The following is a 17,231-nucleotide window of genomic DNA, read 5'->3' as shown; positions in this document are numbered from 1 at the left end:
GTACAAGATACCGGTATTATTCAACGTTTTTCGTACTAACTATTGAACCGTAATAGGATGGAAGGTAGTAGAACCCTTTGTGGTTGGACTCCGGCGGCACCACCGCCACACCTATTTCTGCCTAATAACAGCAGTGTTAGGCGCTGCTGTGTTCCGGTTTAAAGGGTGTGGTAAGGGAGACAGACTTTTCCGAGGCGTTCGAGCTTAGTCCTCAGGGGTAGCGGCGCATCTGTGGCCGACCTTAGGTAGGAATACTAATCCTATCTGGGGTTGATTACAGATGTCCATGGGCGGCAGTAGCCACTTACCATCGAGTGGACTGCATGCTCGTCTGCTAATCCTATATTAAAAAAAGGAAGGAACACTATAAATTACAATGCATTTACTGCTTTATCTGCTATAATTTTGACTCACACTTGGCCAATTATTTATTGTTATATTCTATTTATTTCTAAATTTCGAATTATTCCATCTATTTATTATCTTAGTTCAAAAGTTCAGAAGTATATGAAGAAGTGTGGTTTTATAAAAATCAAGTAGCAGCAGAGCCTGTTCTGTTCAGTTCACCCGGTAAGTGGTCACTGCACATACAACATATTTATCTGAAGACCTTATTTTGAACATACTAATTTTTTACAATGCTTTTGTGACCCGCGTGGCGGAGCGGCCACCACACCGGTCTGACGCGCAAAGGGTCCCGGGTTCGATCCCCGGCCAGACAGATGTTTAAATTATGAATTTAGATTTCTGTTTCTTGGTCTGGGTGTTTCTGTATTTGTCTATGTGTGTGTCAATGGCACCCACGACACAGGGCATCCTAGTGTGGGGCTGTGAGTGTAGAAAGCGTTTATTTATTATTTATTTATTTATTTTGTAAGAAGTAACATTTTTATTCATAAATCGGCAACTGGCAACCTTAGTGTAAAAAGGGTTATTACTGTCTAGAAATCCGAAGCCTCTACCGAATTGAAAGCCCTTGACTAGAGGTCCTTGTCGACCTCGAGTCCTGAATCAACTAATATGATCGAAAACACCATCTACTCGACAAACAACTTCTCGCCACTCTCGACTTTAGCCTATTTCGTCAGTAAACACATAAACTCTACTTGACGAGCTAGACCAGAGCGGTCACCGCAACAGTCTAAAACGCAGTGGGGTTCAATCCCCGGTGAGACAAACATCTTTTTTTTTATTGACGACGGTTTATGTGGGAATTTTACCGCACTAAAACCCACCCGGCGCTGCGTAGAGGACTCGGGATCTCCAAAGGAACGCAACCGGAGTCCTCTTAGCGCGTTGCCTCGTCTGGCTCCGCCCAGATGATCATGAAGCTCGCCACTCCTTGTGGAGCGTACGACGGTATGAGGTAAAACATACCATCGTTCTTCCCGGGATCGCTGGCCGGGTGTTTACAGCTTCCACACTTGCCGCCCGCAACCCCGAAAGCCCCCTTTTAGTCGCCTCTTACGGCAGGCAGAGGATACCGTCGCCCTATTCTGGTCCCGGAACTACAGGGACAGAGACGAACATCGAAATGATGAATTAAGATTTCTGTTAGAGGGTGTTTGTAAATCAACTAATAAGATCGTAAACACCATCTACTCGGCAAATAAATTCTCGCCACTCTCAACTTGAACCTATTTGGTCAGTAAACACAAACTCTATTCGACGGGTGATGAAGCTGGTAGCACCGGACAGGTGCGCTGTACGTTCCGGGTTCGGTCCCGGCCAGACGGATTTTAAATGGTAAAAGATTTTTTCTGATTTTGGAAATTTGTGTACATTCTATGTATATGAATGAAACTTATATTAAACCACTGAGTTTACGGTCATTATATTACGCGCAAATGAACATATTAGGTAGGATCTAATATATGGTGTGAAATCCAATTTATATTACCTATAAATTATGTAAGCATAATTAAACTAAACCACATTTTAAAGTAGAAATGTTCGCTACATTTATTCAAGACTCAGTGATATGGATAAGTCCTTATAAATTACGTTCGTATAAATACCTACGTAACGGAGCGGTATTTGCCCATACGATGTCCTAGTTCGGACACAATCCGCTAGGGGCGCTGATTGGAATTTGTATGGGCAAATACGTAAACAAATACCAAAACAGTCATATTTGTCGAAACGTAAAAACTCCTGGTAACGGTACTACTGGTCTAACAATCAAAAAGGTCCAAATTCGATTCTTCACAAGCAAACTCCCCAATAATTACTTAGTTTTCTAAACTTTGTCTTGGTATAAGTGTACTCGTATTTACGAGTAAAGAACGTTATACTAATTTTTCGAATTTATGTAACTTAAAAAATCCGTGGAACGTCCTGGATATGAACCTAGACCTCCCGTTTGTCAATTATTCTAAAGGCTACCACAGTTTCTTCAGTGCTTCAATATTGTGACCTCCCCTTTGTACTTTCATATTACAATTTGTTTATAAGAAGACACTCGTTTTTAAGTGTAATTCCTTTCAAAGTGCATATCCGAAAGCTCTACAACGATGCTAAGCGACCTCCGGTCACGAATCAGCTGACATGAGCGGAAATACCCTCTCCGTTGCACATTAGGGACGAAGCACACGAGCGACACGAGCGACATGCTGCGACCACCGCTCCGAAGTTAAACCATAGTAAAATAAGACTTAGGGTGGGTTGCATCGAAAGTCCGGTTGAAGTTTGCGTTAAAGTTAAATATAACAGTAACTTTGACGGTAGCGATGGAATGTAAGAATTCTGTGTTGCACCAATTGATTTGTCATTAACGTCACTTGTGTCGCTGTCACCGGAATTTTTAGTCGAAATTGCCAGATAGGGAAGTCGACAAATACAGTAACGATCGAAATCGAGCGGTTAAAGTTAATTATCAGTTATAATGTAATTTCAACCTCAACTAAAATGGTGCAAGGAATTATTTCATTAACCATGGATTTGACGGTTGGGTAGGCTTCTGTAAATGTTAAAGTTACATGATGCAACCCACCCTTACTTTACTATGGTTAGTATTTACTTTAATATGGTTTGACGCTCTGCTACGTAATCGCAACAACTTTGTTTTTATAATATCGTAGTAGACGAGCATACAGTCCACCTGACGGTAAGTGGCTACTGCCGCATATAGACATTTGTAATCAACCCCAGATAAGACTAGATTCCTACCTGAGGTGGGCTACAGATGGGCCAGTACACAGACCAAGCAAGATTGCTTCGAGAAAGTTTGTCTCTCTTACCACACCCTTCAAACAACACAGCAGCGCTGAACACTGTTGTTATTAGGCAGAAATAGGTGTGGCGGTGGTGCCGCCGGAGTCGAACCACAAAGGTATCTACCACATTCAAATGCCAAGAATTCAAAAAATAAATGATAAAATTATACTTTTGTGGCTTCATTAAATTTCAATGTGGTGAAGTATCTTTCCATTTCACTTATCAAAGTTGCAAATGTAAAATGTAAATACCGAACTATTGTTACTGGATTTATGTCGGGATCATGCGACATATGAGTGGATCAGGCTGGATTATCATATTGTATCTGCATAACAAACAATGATAACTCAGTTGTATTCAGGCTCCCACTCAACTATGAGTAAATGTGATAAGTGGTTAGTACCTCGGCATCTCTATCAAGGGTTTCGAATGCCAGGCATGTGGATTTTCAAAGTTGCGTATTAGAAATGTATTATCACTTGCTTAAACGATGAAAGACAACAACACAAACGTGAAGAAGTAAAATAAAAATGGCGCTTCAGGTTTCTGAATCACGCGGGTCGAACCACTAGACCAATTGCATCCTATCCGTAGTTCGTAGTAGATACTTGTCCCTTCATATGTGCCACATGGTTGCGGGTCATGAAAGTACTGTAGGGTTAATTCTCGTGAGTTCAGTAGGACACACGTAGATTCTCGTGACTTCAAAAAGAATTAGCCTTAGAATTTAAAACTGTTAGCCCTTATTTATATAAAAGATTTTTCCTAATTTAACTTTTAGAAATATAGGAACCGCAAACTCTATATTTTATGTCAATATTTACCTACATCTGGCGGCATAGATCGCGGTGACAGTTAATGCGTCTACTATGGCTATAACTAGTATTATTAGAGTAAAATCATAGACAAAAAATCTAACATAATTGACTTTCATACTTTTTCCATTTATACATACGAATATTATACTGTTATCACATTTGTTTCGAAACTCATATTTCATTAATTTATTTTCTTAAAATTCATAATACTCGTAGATTTACCTCAATTATTTCGTGTAACACAGCCAACTGTCGACCTGTTTCTAGTAGATTGCAAAACTGAAAAGCCGTATTTCAGGCGAGTTACTCCATCATGCCCCTCCGAGTGTGAAAGGTCAGTAGGTGAAACCTTAGCATTGTCAACGCGGCACAACGGAACTTTTGTGACGGAAACGCAGATGAAGATACTCTATACTTGGTTATAGTATGGTATAGACCTCGTTATATATTCCTCGATATTTCTCGCGTATTTCTGTGACTATTTTATAAATAAATACGTTACACTTATTCACTTGTAATTTAATTCAGTTTTGCTATGCTTTACGGTAGACAAAAAATATTTGCGCTGTCTTGAATGATTTTTTGTCTTGAAAAATATTCTGTTTATCTTTCTATATAAACTTCCTTATTTGTTAACTATTACACACAGTACAATAATATAAAATTTTAAAAGAAAAGGGTTCACTTAAGCCTCTAAACCATATTATACTTTTCCTTTTAACCTCTGGTATCTTGATTAGTTATAATTTAGTTATTTTTTAAGTTAACCATGTGGTACTGTAGGTGCTCACAAAGGAAATACAAAATACTTTATTCATTTAAAAAGGAAATCGAACTACCAGTAGTACTTGTCAACGGTTGCTCCCCGCTACCGCAATTTCACCGTGACCACGATCCAAGCCACTGGGTCGAAATATCCTCAAAAAGATATTAAAATCCACGCTTCATGAGTACCCGTTATATATTAGAATGGACGTAGTTATGCAAACTGGATCCAACCACAAAAACTAGCTTATGAAAACTAAAAGACCTATTTCTTTTAGTAAAAATTAAATTGCTTAATAAGCTTAATATTGGCTAGTATCACTGATATCTGTATTTTTCTAAAGAAAAAATGTACCATGCAATTGCTTGAATATTTTTTGCATATATGAAAGTTGATGTGGAGATGCCATTTGTGAAGTAACTAAAAAACGGTTTTATGGGTTGGATCTATTTTGCATAACTACGTCCAAATGTACTTTATTACGTCATTAATCAAGTCATTATAATTTGACTTAAGAACGAAAACAATATGTACATATTTATATACGGTTGTACTTTTTATAGCCCTGAAAATAAAAGTCAATGCGGTCAGTGTCAACAGCCTCATAACAATCTTCAAGGCACGAGCTCCCGAGTCGCGGACCACTCGAGTCTGACGTCATCAAGTTATACACTCGAGAAACAGCATTCTGCATAATTGACTAATTTTCAAACTTTATCTACTCGGCCTTGAAAAAGTACCATTTTATTACTAGCATATTAAATGCAAGAATAATGGATAATTTCCTATTTGGAAGTCGTTTAAGTAGTAGAAGTTAAAACGTTCTTATACATGGACGCGGTACGCACGCACTTATACATACTGCATGCGTATACATATGCATGCGAAAACACGTGGAGACACTACACTTTAGTTTGAACCAGCGGGCTTATTCAATACTTATTTATTACTTTAGCAGTAGGTAACTGTTTCAAAAATGCCTAAGTTTATTGATGATAATGACGATTCTCCGAGGTAAGTGGTTAGTAAGTAGTGGTGCCAGTAGTAATAGGATATTAAGTGGTTATTGCTGCCTACGAACTACAGTCTTTATACACACACAGTCACAATACCGCAGGTATTCTCCGAGTCTCCGCAGGACTCCAGTCTTTCCTGCGGTAACCACAGATGCGTTTCTACTTCTGACGTCTTTTTTTTTTTTTTTTTTTTTTTTATAATATAGGAGTAGCAGACGAGCTTGCAGTCCACCTGATGGTAAGTGGCTACTGCCGCCCATGGACATCTGTAATCAACCCCAGATAGGATTAGATATTCCTACCTGAGGCCGGCCACAGATGCGCCGCTACCCCTGAGGACTAAGCTGGAACGCCTCAAAAAAGTCTGTCTCCCTTACCACACCCTTCAAACCGGAACACAGCAGCGCCTAACACTGCTGTTATTAGGTAGAAATAGGTGTGGCGGTGGTGCCGCCGGAGTCGAACCACAAAGGGTTCTACCACCTTCAATTCACGTCTGAATTGGAACATCTCATACAAATATAGAACCTAATCTATCAAACCTAACCTAACCTAATAATCAAACCTAACCTAAACCAGAATAGAACGGCGCTTGTCACTTCTACTGTGAGGCAGTGAATACGAAGTGAAACCACAAAGGGCTTTACCTACAACCGGTACCGATGCGTCTGGGAACAGCTACCTATACTTATAATACAAGTCCATTATTACATAGTTTAGTCATATCGTCAAGAGTTAAATTATGCATGGTTGTACTCCGTAGTACAATGATGCATAATTGATCAATTTCACAACTACAACTACTTATGGCTATTGTTGCGAAGTTCCTGACACAGTACCACTTTGACCACTAGCACTACCATGAGTTTACAAAAGTATTACTCGCTAGCGACTGCGTAAAATAAATATATGAAAAATTGTACAGCGCCTCTGGTGGTTACTCGTAGAACTAAAATCCGTAGTGGCGTAACTCGATACGTAAAAAACCTATCGAAATCAAATCGCTAGCGAATGTCATTATGATCTATTGCCATACAAATTCGGTCCCATGAGTCATTAATTTGACAGACGTTGTCAAGAAATACCGTAACGATAGTAGTTATGTTATTCACTAGCAAAATGACAATAGTTTTCTATTTACAATTTCTATAGTGGCGTTTCTATGCCAACTCATGGTAGTGCTACACATCTAATATATTAATAGTATACTTATTAATAGTATAGTAATTTACTATTTATATCATTTGGCTTGACTGGAAGCCAAAAAAGCTGTTTTAAAAAGGGCTTAACATGTACTTCGAATTACGTATGCGTATAAGCACTAGTGGTCACCCATCCAACTTTGTCAGTCAACTACGATCAACACAAGACGAGCTCAAAACATCTTAAGCATATAGCACAAATATGTTATATAAGAGTCTTTTATAGAATTACTCTTATTTTGCCTATTTTTATGAATTTTGGGGGTTCGTTATCGGCTTTACCGTCATTTCTACAAAGCAGAAGAAATTCTAGGGTGAGATTAACCCAATTTAGCGGATTAGTGTGTCGAGACAACGAGATAAATCCGCTTAGCATTTTTTTTCGTTATTTTCCTCGGACTTAGTTTGAGCTTATACGCGTCAATTACGTAGCAGTGGAGACGAAATTAAACACGTTGTGGTACGTCACAGAACTCACAATAACGTACTGTAGTTTTATTAAAGGAACCTTTTCTTTGTTTCATATGTTGTAAGGAGTTTATGAACAGTTTTATTAAAAGTAAGTTTGTTTTTCTCATATTTTAAGGAGTTTATAGGGTTAACGGAACGAATTTTCGAAAACTAAAAGCATCTTACAGTCTTACCTGGCTTATTGTCCCCTGACGGTCGCCCACTCCCTAGGGAACTTCTAAGTCTTCTTCTTATCACCAAGTTTTAAACGGAAACTCAACTCAGGTCGCTTATTAAAACATATGATAAAAGATCTCCTAGCGGAAACTAACACCGAGTATGGTAGAACTTGGAAACTAGTTTCGTCTTATATACAACCTTACTTCATTGGCAACTCAGAGGATATTAGGCTTCAATACTACAAACTGGAACTTGATCCCGTACACTTCTTCATACCAGTTAGCAGGTAAAAGTATATTTACAAACGTGTATGCATTTTATCATTACAGCTAGCCAGCCTAGACCAACGATATCTAATTGGTTATCCTCACTATACCCTTTTCCATGTTTTTCCATCATGTTCCAGAGACCAAGCCAGCGAGATCGTGCTGTTTTAATTTCACCGAACGTGTTAGTCTCGGTAACAATCTTTATATATATATTTCTTATGTGCGTGTGTAACTGTGTATGTCACTGAACTCCACCTAAACAACTGGACTTACTTTGATGAAATTTGTTGTGTGTGTTAAAGGGGACTTGAGAATGGTTTAGATTCACAATTTTGTCCGTGGGAAAAGGTTTATAATTAATTTTTCATTCGTAAGTAGTTATTGATTTTGGAATGTTTCACGTTGGATTCGACAGACCTCGCTACCATCGCAGTTTCAAATATTGAATCTATTTTTCAAACCCGTAAGTGATAAGGATTGTTCACCCTTAACATTTTTTTATTTATATGGCAACGCAACGTTTGACGGGTCAGCTAGTATATTATATTTCTAAATATAAGATACTAGCGTCACAACGTCACATTAACCAAAAAACTTAAAATAAAAAAAAAAACAAATATACGCAAGACCCATATGTAATAAAGAATTTACCATTCTATAGTTGAAAACTTATCATTTAATTCAATATTCATTATTCGAATCAGTCCCCAATTACAATTCATACGTCAATGAATGGGGCATACTTGTGTGGAATCGCGGTCATCAAAGATGAATTACGTAGAGATGGGTACCAAGGGTCAGACGGGAAAAGAGATTAGGCAATAAAAACATATTCAAATGCCTCGGATGCCCATAGACCCGAAGATCAGGGCTTTCAGCACACAAATGGAATTTTAATGTGAACATAACATGAAAGCGTCCACTCAATCCGTTTGAGTATAATATAATTGCTTTGCATACTAAATGCGGTTGCCTTTCAATGATAAAGAGGTACGGATTAGATATGTTTATTGTGAAATTTAAAAGCGCTTCGTGCAACTTGGCGGCAACATTGCATTTTTTTTAATAAAAAATTAAAAATATATCAGAAAAAAATGTTATGCTGTTATTATTAACAGTGATCCTGAGAGATCCTAAGGAGTAGCAAGGTATTTGTAGCCTGTCTCTGGTCCTACCAGTACCTACTACCTACTGGTCTAATCCTATATAATATTGTTTTAATGTAGTAGACGCACTAATCTTATTGGATTACAGATGTCCATAGGCGACAGTGGCGACTTACTATCAGATGAACAGCATTCTCGTTGACTATATAAAAAAGTACATAAAACTATACATTACTAGGTAAATGAATAACAATACACTTCTTAATAAAAGTACCCCTAAATGAGAAACATTTTATCCCGGTGAGTCTAGAAGTAAGAAATTTAGCACAAGACTAACTTATAACACAATGTTGTGTAAGATATATTTGCACAGGGCCAACCGCAGGGAATATCTAATCTAATATTCGTCCGTTATCTTCTTTTTTCATTGATAATGTATAGATTCATCGCATCAGTCCGTATTTAAACATTCTTTATAGTACACGTGCATGATTATTAATGTAATCAGATGAAATTATACTAATAAAACTGATAATATAATAGAGTGAACAAAAATGGGTATTTATTGTGAAATTTACCTCCACAAACCAACCAACGGTGCGTATGTTGGAGCAGCTGGTACCATAATATCGGGAAATATAAAGTATGCGGTTGACGAAGAAACAGTCTTCAATAAAATCACAGTATCTTTAAAAGGCCACGGAACACTATGCATTGAAGAAACTCAAAATACGAACAAACATAATCATCGACGAAGATATGTTAAGAACGAAACGTACATTGATGTGGATAAATTAATACATAATGATGAAAAAGGAGCTGTTGTTCCAATTGGATCGTACGATACTTCATTCAGTTTTGAAATACTCTCTAACTTACCACCTACGTTAGCTTACCGGAGATATGTAAGTTCTTGCCATGTTAAATGTAAAATTTCCTACTATGTAAGGATCAAATTCAGCAGACCTGGGTTTATGAAATTTGCCAAGCGCTTTAAAAAAGAAATAATTATTACTTCGAGTATCATGCCACGACTACCATTAACTCCAGTCATTTATGGAGGGCAAAAGAAACTCACTCAACTATTTACAAGCAAACCAAGTATAGTGAACATAAAAGCGAATATTTTGAATTCTGTGCTGAAATGTGGTGATAAAATAGAATTAGTCTATGAGATAACAAATGACACGGATGTAGTAATAAAAGCCGTTGAAACTAAATTAGTTGAAGTCTATAAATTCGTTACAACATCAAAAGAAGTAAAAGCGGAGACTAGTGTCCCGGAAACTGATTCAAAAGCAGTTTCAATACAAAGTGGAGAAACGCAAGAAATGTCAGTCGTAATAGACCTGCCTTCAGACCGAGAATCGTTAGAGTTTTCGAAACTAGTAACAAGAGATTACTTCGTATTTATAATTGCAAACCTTCCATTGCCGCATAGAAACTATACACTTCAAATACCTGTTCAAATTGGCAGCATTATCGAAGAAAATACGACAGTAGCAGCTAGTGGCAACGAAAATGAAGCACCTCCTTCATATTGGGAGTGTATGAATGAATACAACAGTGAAAAGACTGAATTAGACGAAACGAATGATGATGATAATGCAGGGACGTCCCGAGATCATAATTTAGATAATGTAGAAGTTGCTAGTCATAAAAAATAAGTGCCTTCGTCATTATAGGAGGCTATGAATGAAAACAACAACTGATAAGATAAAATGTCCCACAAAATAGGGATTCCCCTAAGCAGTGATAACATTTTGTAGGAACTATTAGTCATGTAGATAAAGGTGGTTATCGCACGAATGAATATGAAAACCTACAATGGTTAGATGTTAAAATTTTAAAGTGATAAGAAGTGTATAATGTAATGAAAATCTACATAAATGTTCAATTTCGTCTTATATTATGTGATATTGCTTTTTTATATTTTTTATATAAGTAAATAATTTCAGCATTATTGCTTATATTGTTTGGTTGGTATTGGCTTATATAGATGTGTTATATAGATGTACTTTATTTCTGAAATAAATCATATTAAAACATGCCCAACTGTGCATTTACTTATACCTACAGACATCGTTGGAGTCAGACACAGACCGTGCCAAAACAAAATGATTTCAAACATTGTATAAGAACATATTTATGTCTTCCGTAACATGACAGCACAGACAGGTTGTGCCTGTCAAAATTTTGTACAAAAATATCATTTTATCTGACACGATACGTTGAATGTTTGAAAACATAAATGGGGCCTAAAAATTCCATATACTGCTCTGACAATGGTGTGAGGTTTAGTAACCATATTTTACCTAGCTGGTTGTGGTCTTAAACCTCCACATTATAATAAACCAAACATTGACCCAGTATCAATGATGAATATAATTTAAGTATTACATTGTCTATATTTAAAACTGCTATATCTAACTGAAAGACATTTATAAGAAATATAATACAAACCTGTCAATGTTCAACATACATTTTCACAAATAAATATATTCGATTTCATACTTCTCTTTCAACCACCATTCATATTATATGAGTACGTCTTTAACATTTTTGCGCTCAAAGGGTAACAAAACCCTATTTTAGCCATCTCGACTAACAAGGACTCAGATCAAAGACATCGCCACAACGCTCCCTTTAAATGCTCGTTTTACCCCGAAATTTTCCATACTCCTGTATTTTATTGAATTTGGCACTTTTTCGTCTTTTGTTTCTGTGGTGTACGTTTCTACACGTTGAGTTCTCTGGCACACTGTTATAATAACGGGTGCTACTTGTAGGTTTGTTTAATTTCTTTTCCGTAGAACATAATGTTTAAGGTGGTAGAACCCTTTGTGGTTGGACTCCGGCGGCATCACCGCCACACCTATTTCTACTTAATAACAGCAGTGTTAAGCGCTGCTGTGTTCCGGTTTGAAGGGTGTGGTAAGGGAGACAGACTTTTCCGAGGCGTTCCAGCTTAGTCCTCAGGGATAGCGGCGCATCTGTGGCCGACCTTAGGTAGGAATATCTAATCCTATCTGGGGTTGATTACAGATGTCCATGGGCGGCAGTAGCCACTTACCATCAGATGGACTGCATGTTCGTCTGCTACTCCTATATTATAAGAAAAATATAAAAAATGCTAGGGCTTCTTTAAAAATTATAAACAAGCATAAATTCTCAGTCTAAAAATAGTAAAATACATTAAATTGAATTAGTAAATGAGTACATATTCTATTTAATATAAGCGGTCTCTGTTGCTTAAGGCTTGTAATCAACCCCAGATAGGATTTGGACCCTACTTGAGGTTGGCCGTAGATGCGTTGTTAGGTCGTTACCCCTTAGAACTAATTTAAATGGCCTCATGTACAGTAGGTGTCGGCCTTACCACACCATTTAAATTTTAACATAGCAGCGCAATTAAGGAATCATACATTTGAGGCTGTTCATTCGAATTTCCCCTCCCGCTAATCTATAATGCGATACGCTAATTGAAGGACAGTTAAGACCAGATACGACGGTGGACCAAATGGTATACAGGCTATGTAGATCAGAGGACCTTAAAAAAAATTTTAACAAAAAAATAAAACCGACTTCTATGTCACTACAAAGTAAAAAATAATTGAAATAAATGTTGGTTTAGTACATATTTCCGAAGTCGGCGCTCATATTGGACACGCTGTTATCAAACGAAATATATTGATAAACGAATTATATCGGTTTTATTTTTTTGTTAAAATTTTTTTTTCACCCTTTTTAGTGATGATATGCTAACGTTTGTATTAATATTATGTAAAATTGTATAAATGTGATCATGAATAAAGGTAAGGTCTGAATAGATACGGATTGGACCCACCCGCTCGCAGGGCGCTGCCGCGCCCTTCTCGCTTAGTTTTATATTGTCTTATATGTTCCAACCTAACCTAACCAATTCAATACGAAACACTATAGGCGAAGCTTTATGAGATACTAATTATTGGCTAGGTTAGGTAGGAACAGATAAGTAAATAAATCAAACTAGGTGGTAAAACTCTGCGAGTGAACCGGTCCAATTTACCTTAATTCAATAGTTAAGAAAAGAAAAAGGAGTTGATGGTCAAATTTTTCATCATATATCTCTGTCTAGCTACTTCATTACAACAAATGTCTAATCTATATACTTTACATGGGAGGCACCTCTGCATCATCAGGATTGAAGAATTGAAGGTCATATCTTCCATCATATGTCTCTACTCAAAGACCTTATCATATATTCGTAAGCTCCAAATGCCTAAGTTGTATGGTTGAGGCAGGAGGCACTTCTGCATTATCAGAGTTGAAGAGTAGAAGGTCAAATTTTCCATCATATATCTCTACCTATGAACCTTATTGAATATTCATAAGCATCAAATGCCTAACTTGTATGGCTGAGGCAGGAGGCACCTCTGCATTATCAGAGTTGAAGAGTGGAAGGTCAAATTTTCCATCAAATATCTCAACTTATTGACTTTATTAAATATCCATAAGTTCCAAATGCCTAACTTGTATGGTTGAGGCAGGAGGCACTTCTGCATTACCAGGGTTGAAGAGTTGAAGGTCAAATTTTCCATCATATCATGATAACCTAGACACTCAATGTTCATTTTAAGTTTCATGAGAATTGAGTGGGCAGAAGGTAAGTTGTCATAAAATATGTAAAAAAGCAGGGGTAGTGATGATGAGTTCCACCCCATAACTTAAATTCTAATCATCAGAGCGTACTAATTTTAAGGTAGGAAAGTACCGCAACGAAACACCCTTTCATATGAAAAAAAGAAAATTAAAATTGGTTAAGAAACACTCGACTTATTCAAGTTTATATGAAATCGGGTTTTTCCAATTTTCCGGGAAAACTGGCGGAAATTTTCAAATTTCCTCGAAATGGGACCCCCTGTGAAACTAGCCGCATACAATGGTGTATGAATCATGTCGATGGGTCGCGGCATCGCGAAAAAATCGCCGAACAAACATAAAAAAAAAAAAAAAATATATATACGGTCGAATTGAGTAACCTCCTCCTTTTTCGAAGTCGGTTAAAAAAATATCGTCCAAAACAAATTTGATGTCTCTAAAGTCCCTCCAGGCTTTAGTCTACTTAGCCTACTGTTAAGTTCGTCAAGCATCAGTACTTAATAAGACTAAAATAGCCTACCAGTTCATAGGCACATCGTTAAAACCTTAAATCTACATGTAAACAAAGCACCATCTCTAATCTCTCAGATAAAAACAAACATAAAACGCATTTTACTAAATCCGCAACCTTGCAGCGTTTTATTTGAAACACTCGAGCCGAGCAGTAAGTCAGCAGTTTTCATGCAAAATTGGCCCATTATGAGCCACTCGAGGAAACTAAGGCCACGTCAACTTGGCCCGTGATTGTTATACAATGCAATGTAAATAGGAAACCTAGTTGAAAAGCTGATTTTAGGAAGATTTCAAGGAATTGATGTTTACTGTGGAGTATATAAGACTGGCTTTGTTAACAAAATAATCTTCGTTGTTACGCAATAAGTTAAAAGAAAAACTTTCTCCAATCTACTTTCTTACGAGACTATATATTTAGCAAAAATATTTACACTTCCTATGTGCTAATTTATAAATGCCACCACTACCAACAATCATTTCTGAGCGCTCATCTAAGTTAAAAGAAACTCCTTTGAAAAATCGGCTTTTGAAAAAATGGTGCGTTACTTGTAAAACGATGTTAGAATATTTAAATAGAATAAGATAGACATATTTGTAAAATGTCTAGCGCTGCTATTCTCCGATAATACCCACTTCTTAGGAAGATAAGTTAGAAGCAAGTTCTATACATAATTTCTTGCTTCCAGACACACTAGTTCAAATTGTGCGTAAGTAAACTTGTGAGGTTTCTTGCGGCTTGTTGGTATTTTTACATAAGAATATACCTACCACTTCCTAGGAAGAAACCATTTTGATTAAAATATATAGCTTTAATGCTCCAAAATCTCATAGCAATGGGATAGTAACAAGTAGATGATCATTTCATTTGCTCGTGTCTATCAAATAATATGTAGATCTACTGTAATTCGTCCCAAAAAAGGTTTCCAATACAAAACTTATTCACAAAGCCAGGAGGAAAAAATCAGCCCAATTCACACTCCCGCTACGCTTGACCGAATGTTCCTTTTTATGTCGTTGCAAATCTCTTTATACCTGTTTTATGTATTTGGATTTCATATTTCATCAGCGTCTTCCTACCGTTTTATGTTAACCAGTTATAATTCAAAAATACTAAACGTTAATGTTCTATGGAACTCTCTTTCCAATTGTACTTCACTGCATAGTCTCTTCAATGATAATGTTGACATGTAGTACACCGCCAGTCGCCAGCCTTGTGTCACGTATATTCAGAGCTAAAAACCTCGAATTCAAATAATTTAAAACAATATCCAACCTACTTACAGCGCCCCCTACCGGTAAATGTCATTATCGTTTTTCGTGCAGCCTGTGTACATTTATGATTTTTCAAAATAAGAAATAAAATAAGTAATTTATAGTAAAAATTGTTAATTTATAACAAATATTTCAATTAATAATTTATAAAAGACGTAGGTGTGATATATTGTGCAGAAAAGTTACAATGGAAAATAAAGAATTTGGACGAAATTATTCTGAAGATTTGTACTAGGCGGCCATTAAGAATGCCGTCGCAAATTGAAAATGTATTATTTTCATTTATTAAAGATAAGATGATAATCTTATATATTAAAGAGGAATGACAAGGTAAATTTTTACATATATATTTTTCCAAGCAAAGGATTTTTAGATTACCATATTGTTCTGTAGCAAGGAATTTGACGTCTTATGTTCATTAACTAAGCTTGTCACCTATTTAGGTGATCTCGCTTATTTAAATCCTTATATAAATCTCGCTTATATAAAGCTATGAACATAGAAATAGGGTGCTATTTAGCCCCGTGCATGGGTACTAACCCGTTTATACTGAGTATTTACTCACATAAAAGAATCTACTATTGAGTAGGATATACCTAATGGGTATTCACCCGTTCAAATAAGGTTATGACCCTTACATATTGGATATTTACCTACATTACAAGAAATAGGGTGCTATTTAGCCCCGTTCGTGGATACTAACCTGTTTATATTGAGTATTTACTCACATAAAATAATCTACTATTGAGTAGAATATACCTAATGGATATTCATCCGTTCAAATAAGGGACCCTTACATATTGGATATTTACCTATATTACAACTATAACAAGATACTACTATTAAGTAGACGGATACAACGGATATTCACCCATTCTAATAGGGTATTATGTCCTTTACATTGGGTAAATAACCTATATAACAAAATACTAATAATCAGTAGATAGACACAACTATTACCATCGAGTGGATGTAATGTTTTTAATGAATGAACATTTTATTGAAGAATCATTCAGATTAATAATGTACATGATACAGGATATAGAGATGACAATTTATATCCTTTTGTAATACTCTAGAAGAACCTAAATTTGGTTTAACCATTCATAAGAATTTGGTATCTAGGTAGATCAGCATATTAAAGAGTAATTTACTAAAGGAACTATCTATCTATCTAGATGGTGATAGATAGACTAAAGGAAAAAATAGTTTAAAGGACGAACACTAGCCTCTAGGAAACTGTGGGACGGATAACACATGATTAGACTTTAAAAGTTGCACAAGTCGCAGTTACTATTGTAGCTGTAAAGAGTCAAAAGCCATGCCACATCAGGCGAATGCTTACTGCTCTCGAGCATTTGATATGATTGTTTCTTAATAATTTTAAATTATTTGCCTTTATAAAGATAATTTGCTATCAATTATCTTATTACTGGTGCTGGTCATTTATTATGTATAATAAATAATAAGAAGAAATTTCATAGTACAAGTACTGGAACAAATGATGGGAAAAATGGTTTAAGAAACAATGATTGTTCAATTAATATATATATAGTACAATATTTTATAATAACAAATATAACGAAGATATTTACACTTCATCCTATGATAAACTTCATCCAAAAGTTTGAGATACTCATACCAAATAGGGTCATTATCTGACTTACAACAAGCCTCATGCACAAATACCTGTGTCACAGAAAGGCTTGATCGAAGTTTCCTTTGGAATAAATCTTCAATCACAACAGATTTTTAGGTGAGTGGTTAATAATGTGGTCGATT

At 36.2% G+C, this 17,231-nt stretch overlaps 3 protein-coding genes across 4 annotated transcripts in view; 2 read left to right on the top strand and 1 right to left on the bottom strand.

The window, feature by feature from the left end:
* GABA-B-R3 (gamma-aminobutyric acid type B receptor subunit 3) overlaps positions 1 to 17,231 on the top strand; it is a 156,157-nt gene that overhangs the window by 50,701 nt on the left and 88,225 nt on the right. The window lies entirely within an intron of this gene.
* Positions 1 to 17,231, bottom strand: part of LOC140749484 (putative fatty acyl-CoA reductase CG5065) — a 126,373-nt gene that overhangs the window by 96,221 nt on the left and 12,921 nt on the right. The gene's annotated exons all lie outside the window — the stretch shown is intronic.
* LOC140749608 (uncharacterized) lies at positions 9,578 to 10,690 on the top strand. Its single transcript, XM_073082715.1, has one exon. It carries the CDS (start codon positions 9,578 to 9,580, stop codon positions 10,688 to 10,690), a length of 1,113 nt encoding a protein of 370 aa, XP_072938816.1.

The sequence above is a fragment of the Epargyreus clarus genome, unplaced genomic scaffold (genome assembly GCF_041222505.1).
Source record: "Epargyreus clarus isolate Ecla_fem2 unplaced genomic scaffold, WU_Ecla_fem_2.2 ptg000018l, whole genome shotgun sequence".
NCBI classification, from domain to species: Eukaryota; Metazoa; Arthropoda; class Insecta; order Lepidoptera; family Hesperiidae; genus Epargyreus; species Epargyreus clarus.
Note: the sequence above shows the minus strand (reverse complement) of the source record. Positions and strands in the feature narration are given on the sequence as shown.

Excerpts from the sequence above, each read along its gene's own strand:
- LOC140749608 (XM_073082715.1), top strand. The coding sequence starts at position 9,578 with ATGGGTATTTATTGTGAAATTTACCTCCACAAACCAACCAACGGTGCG.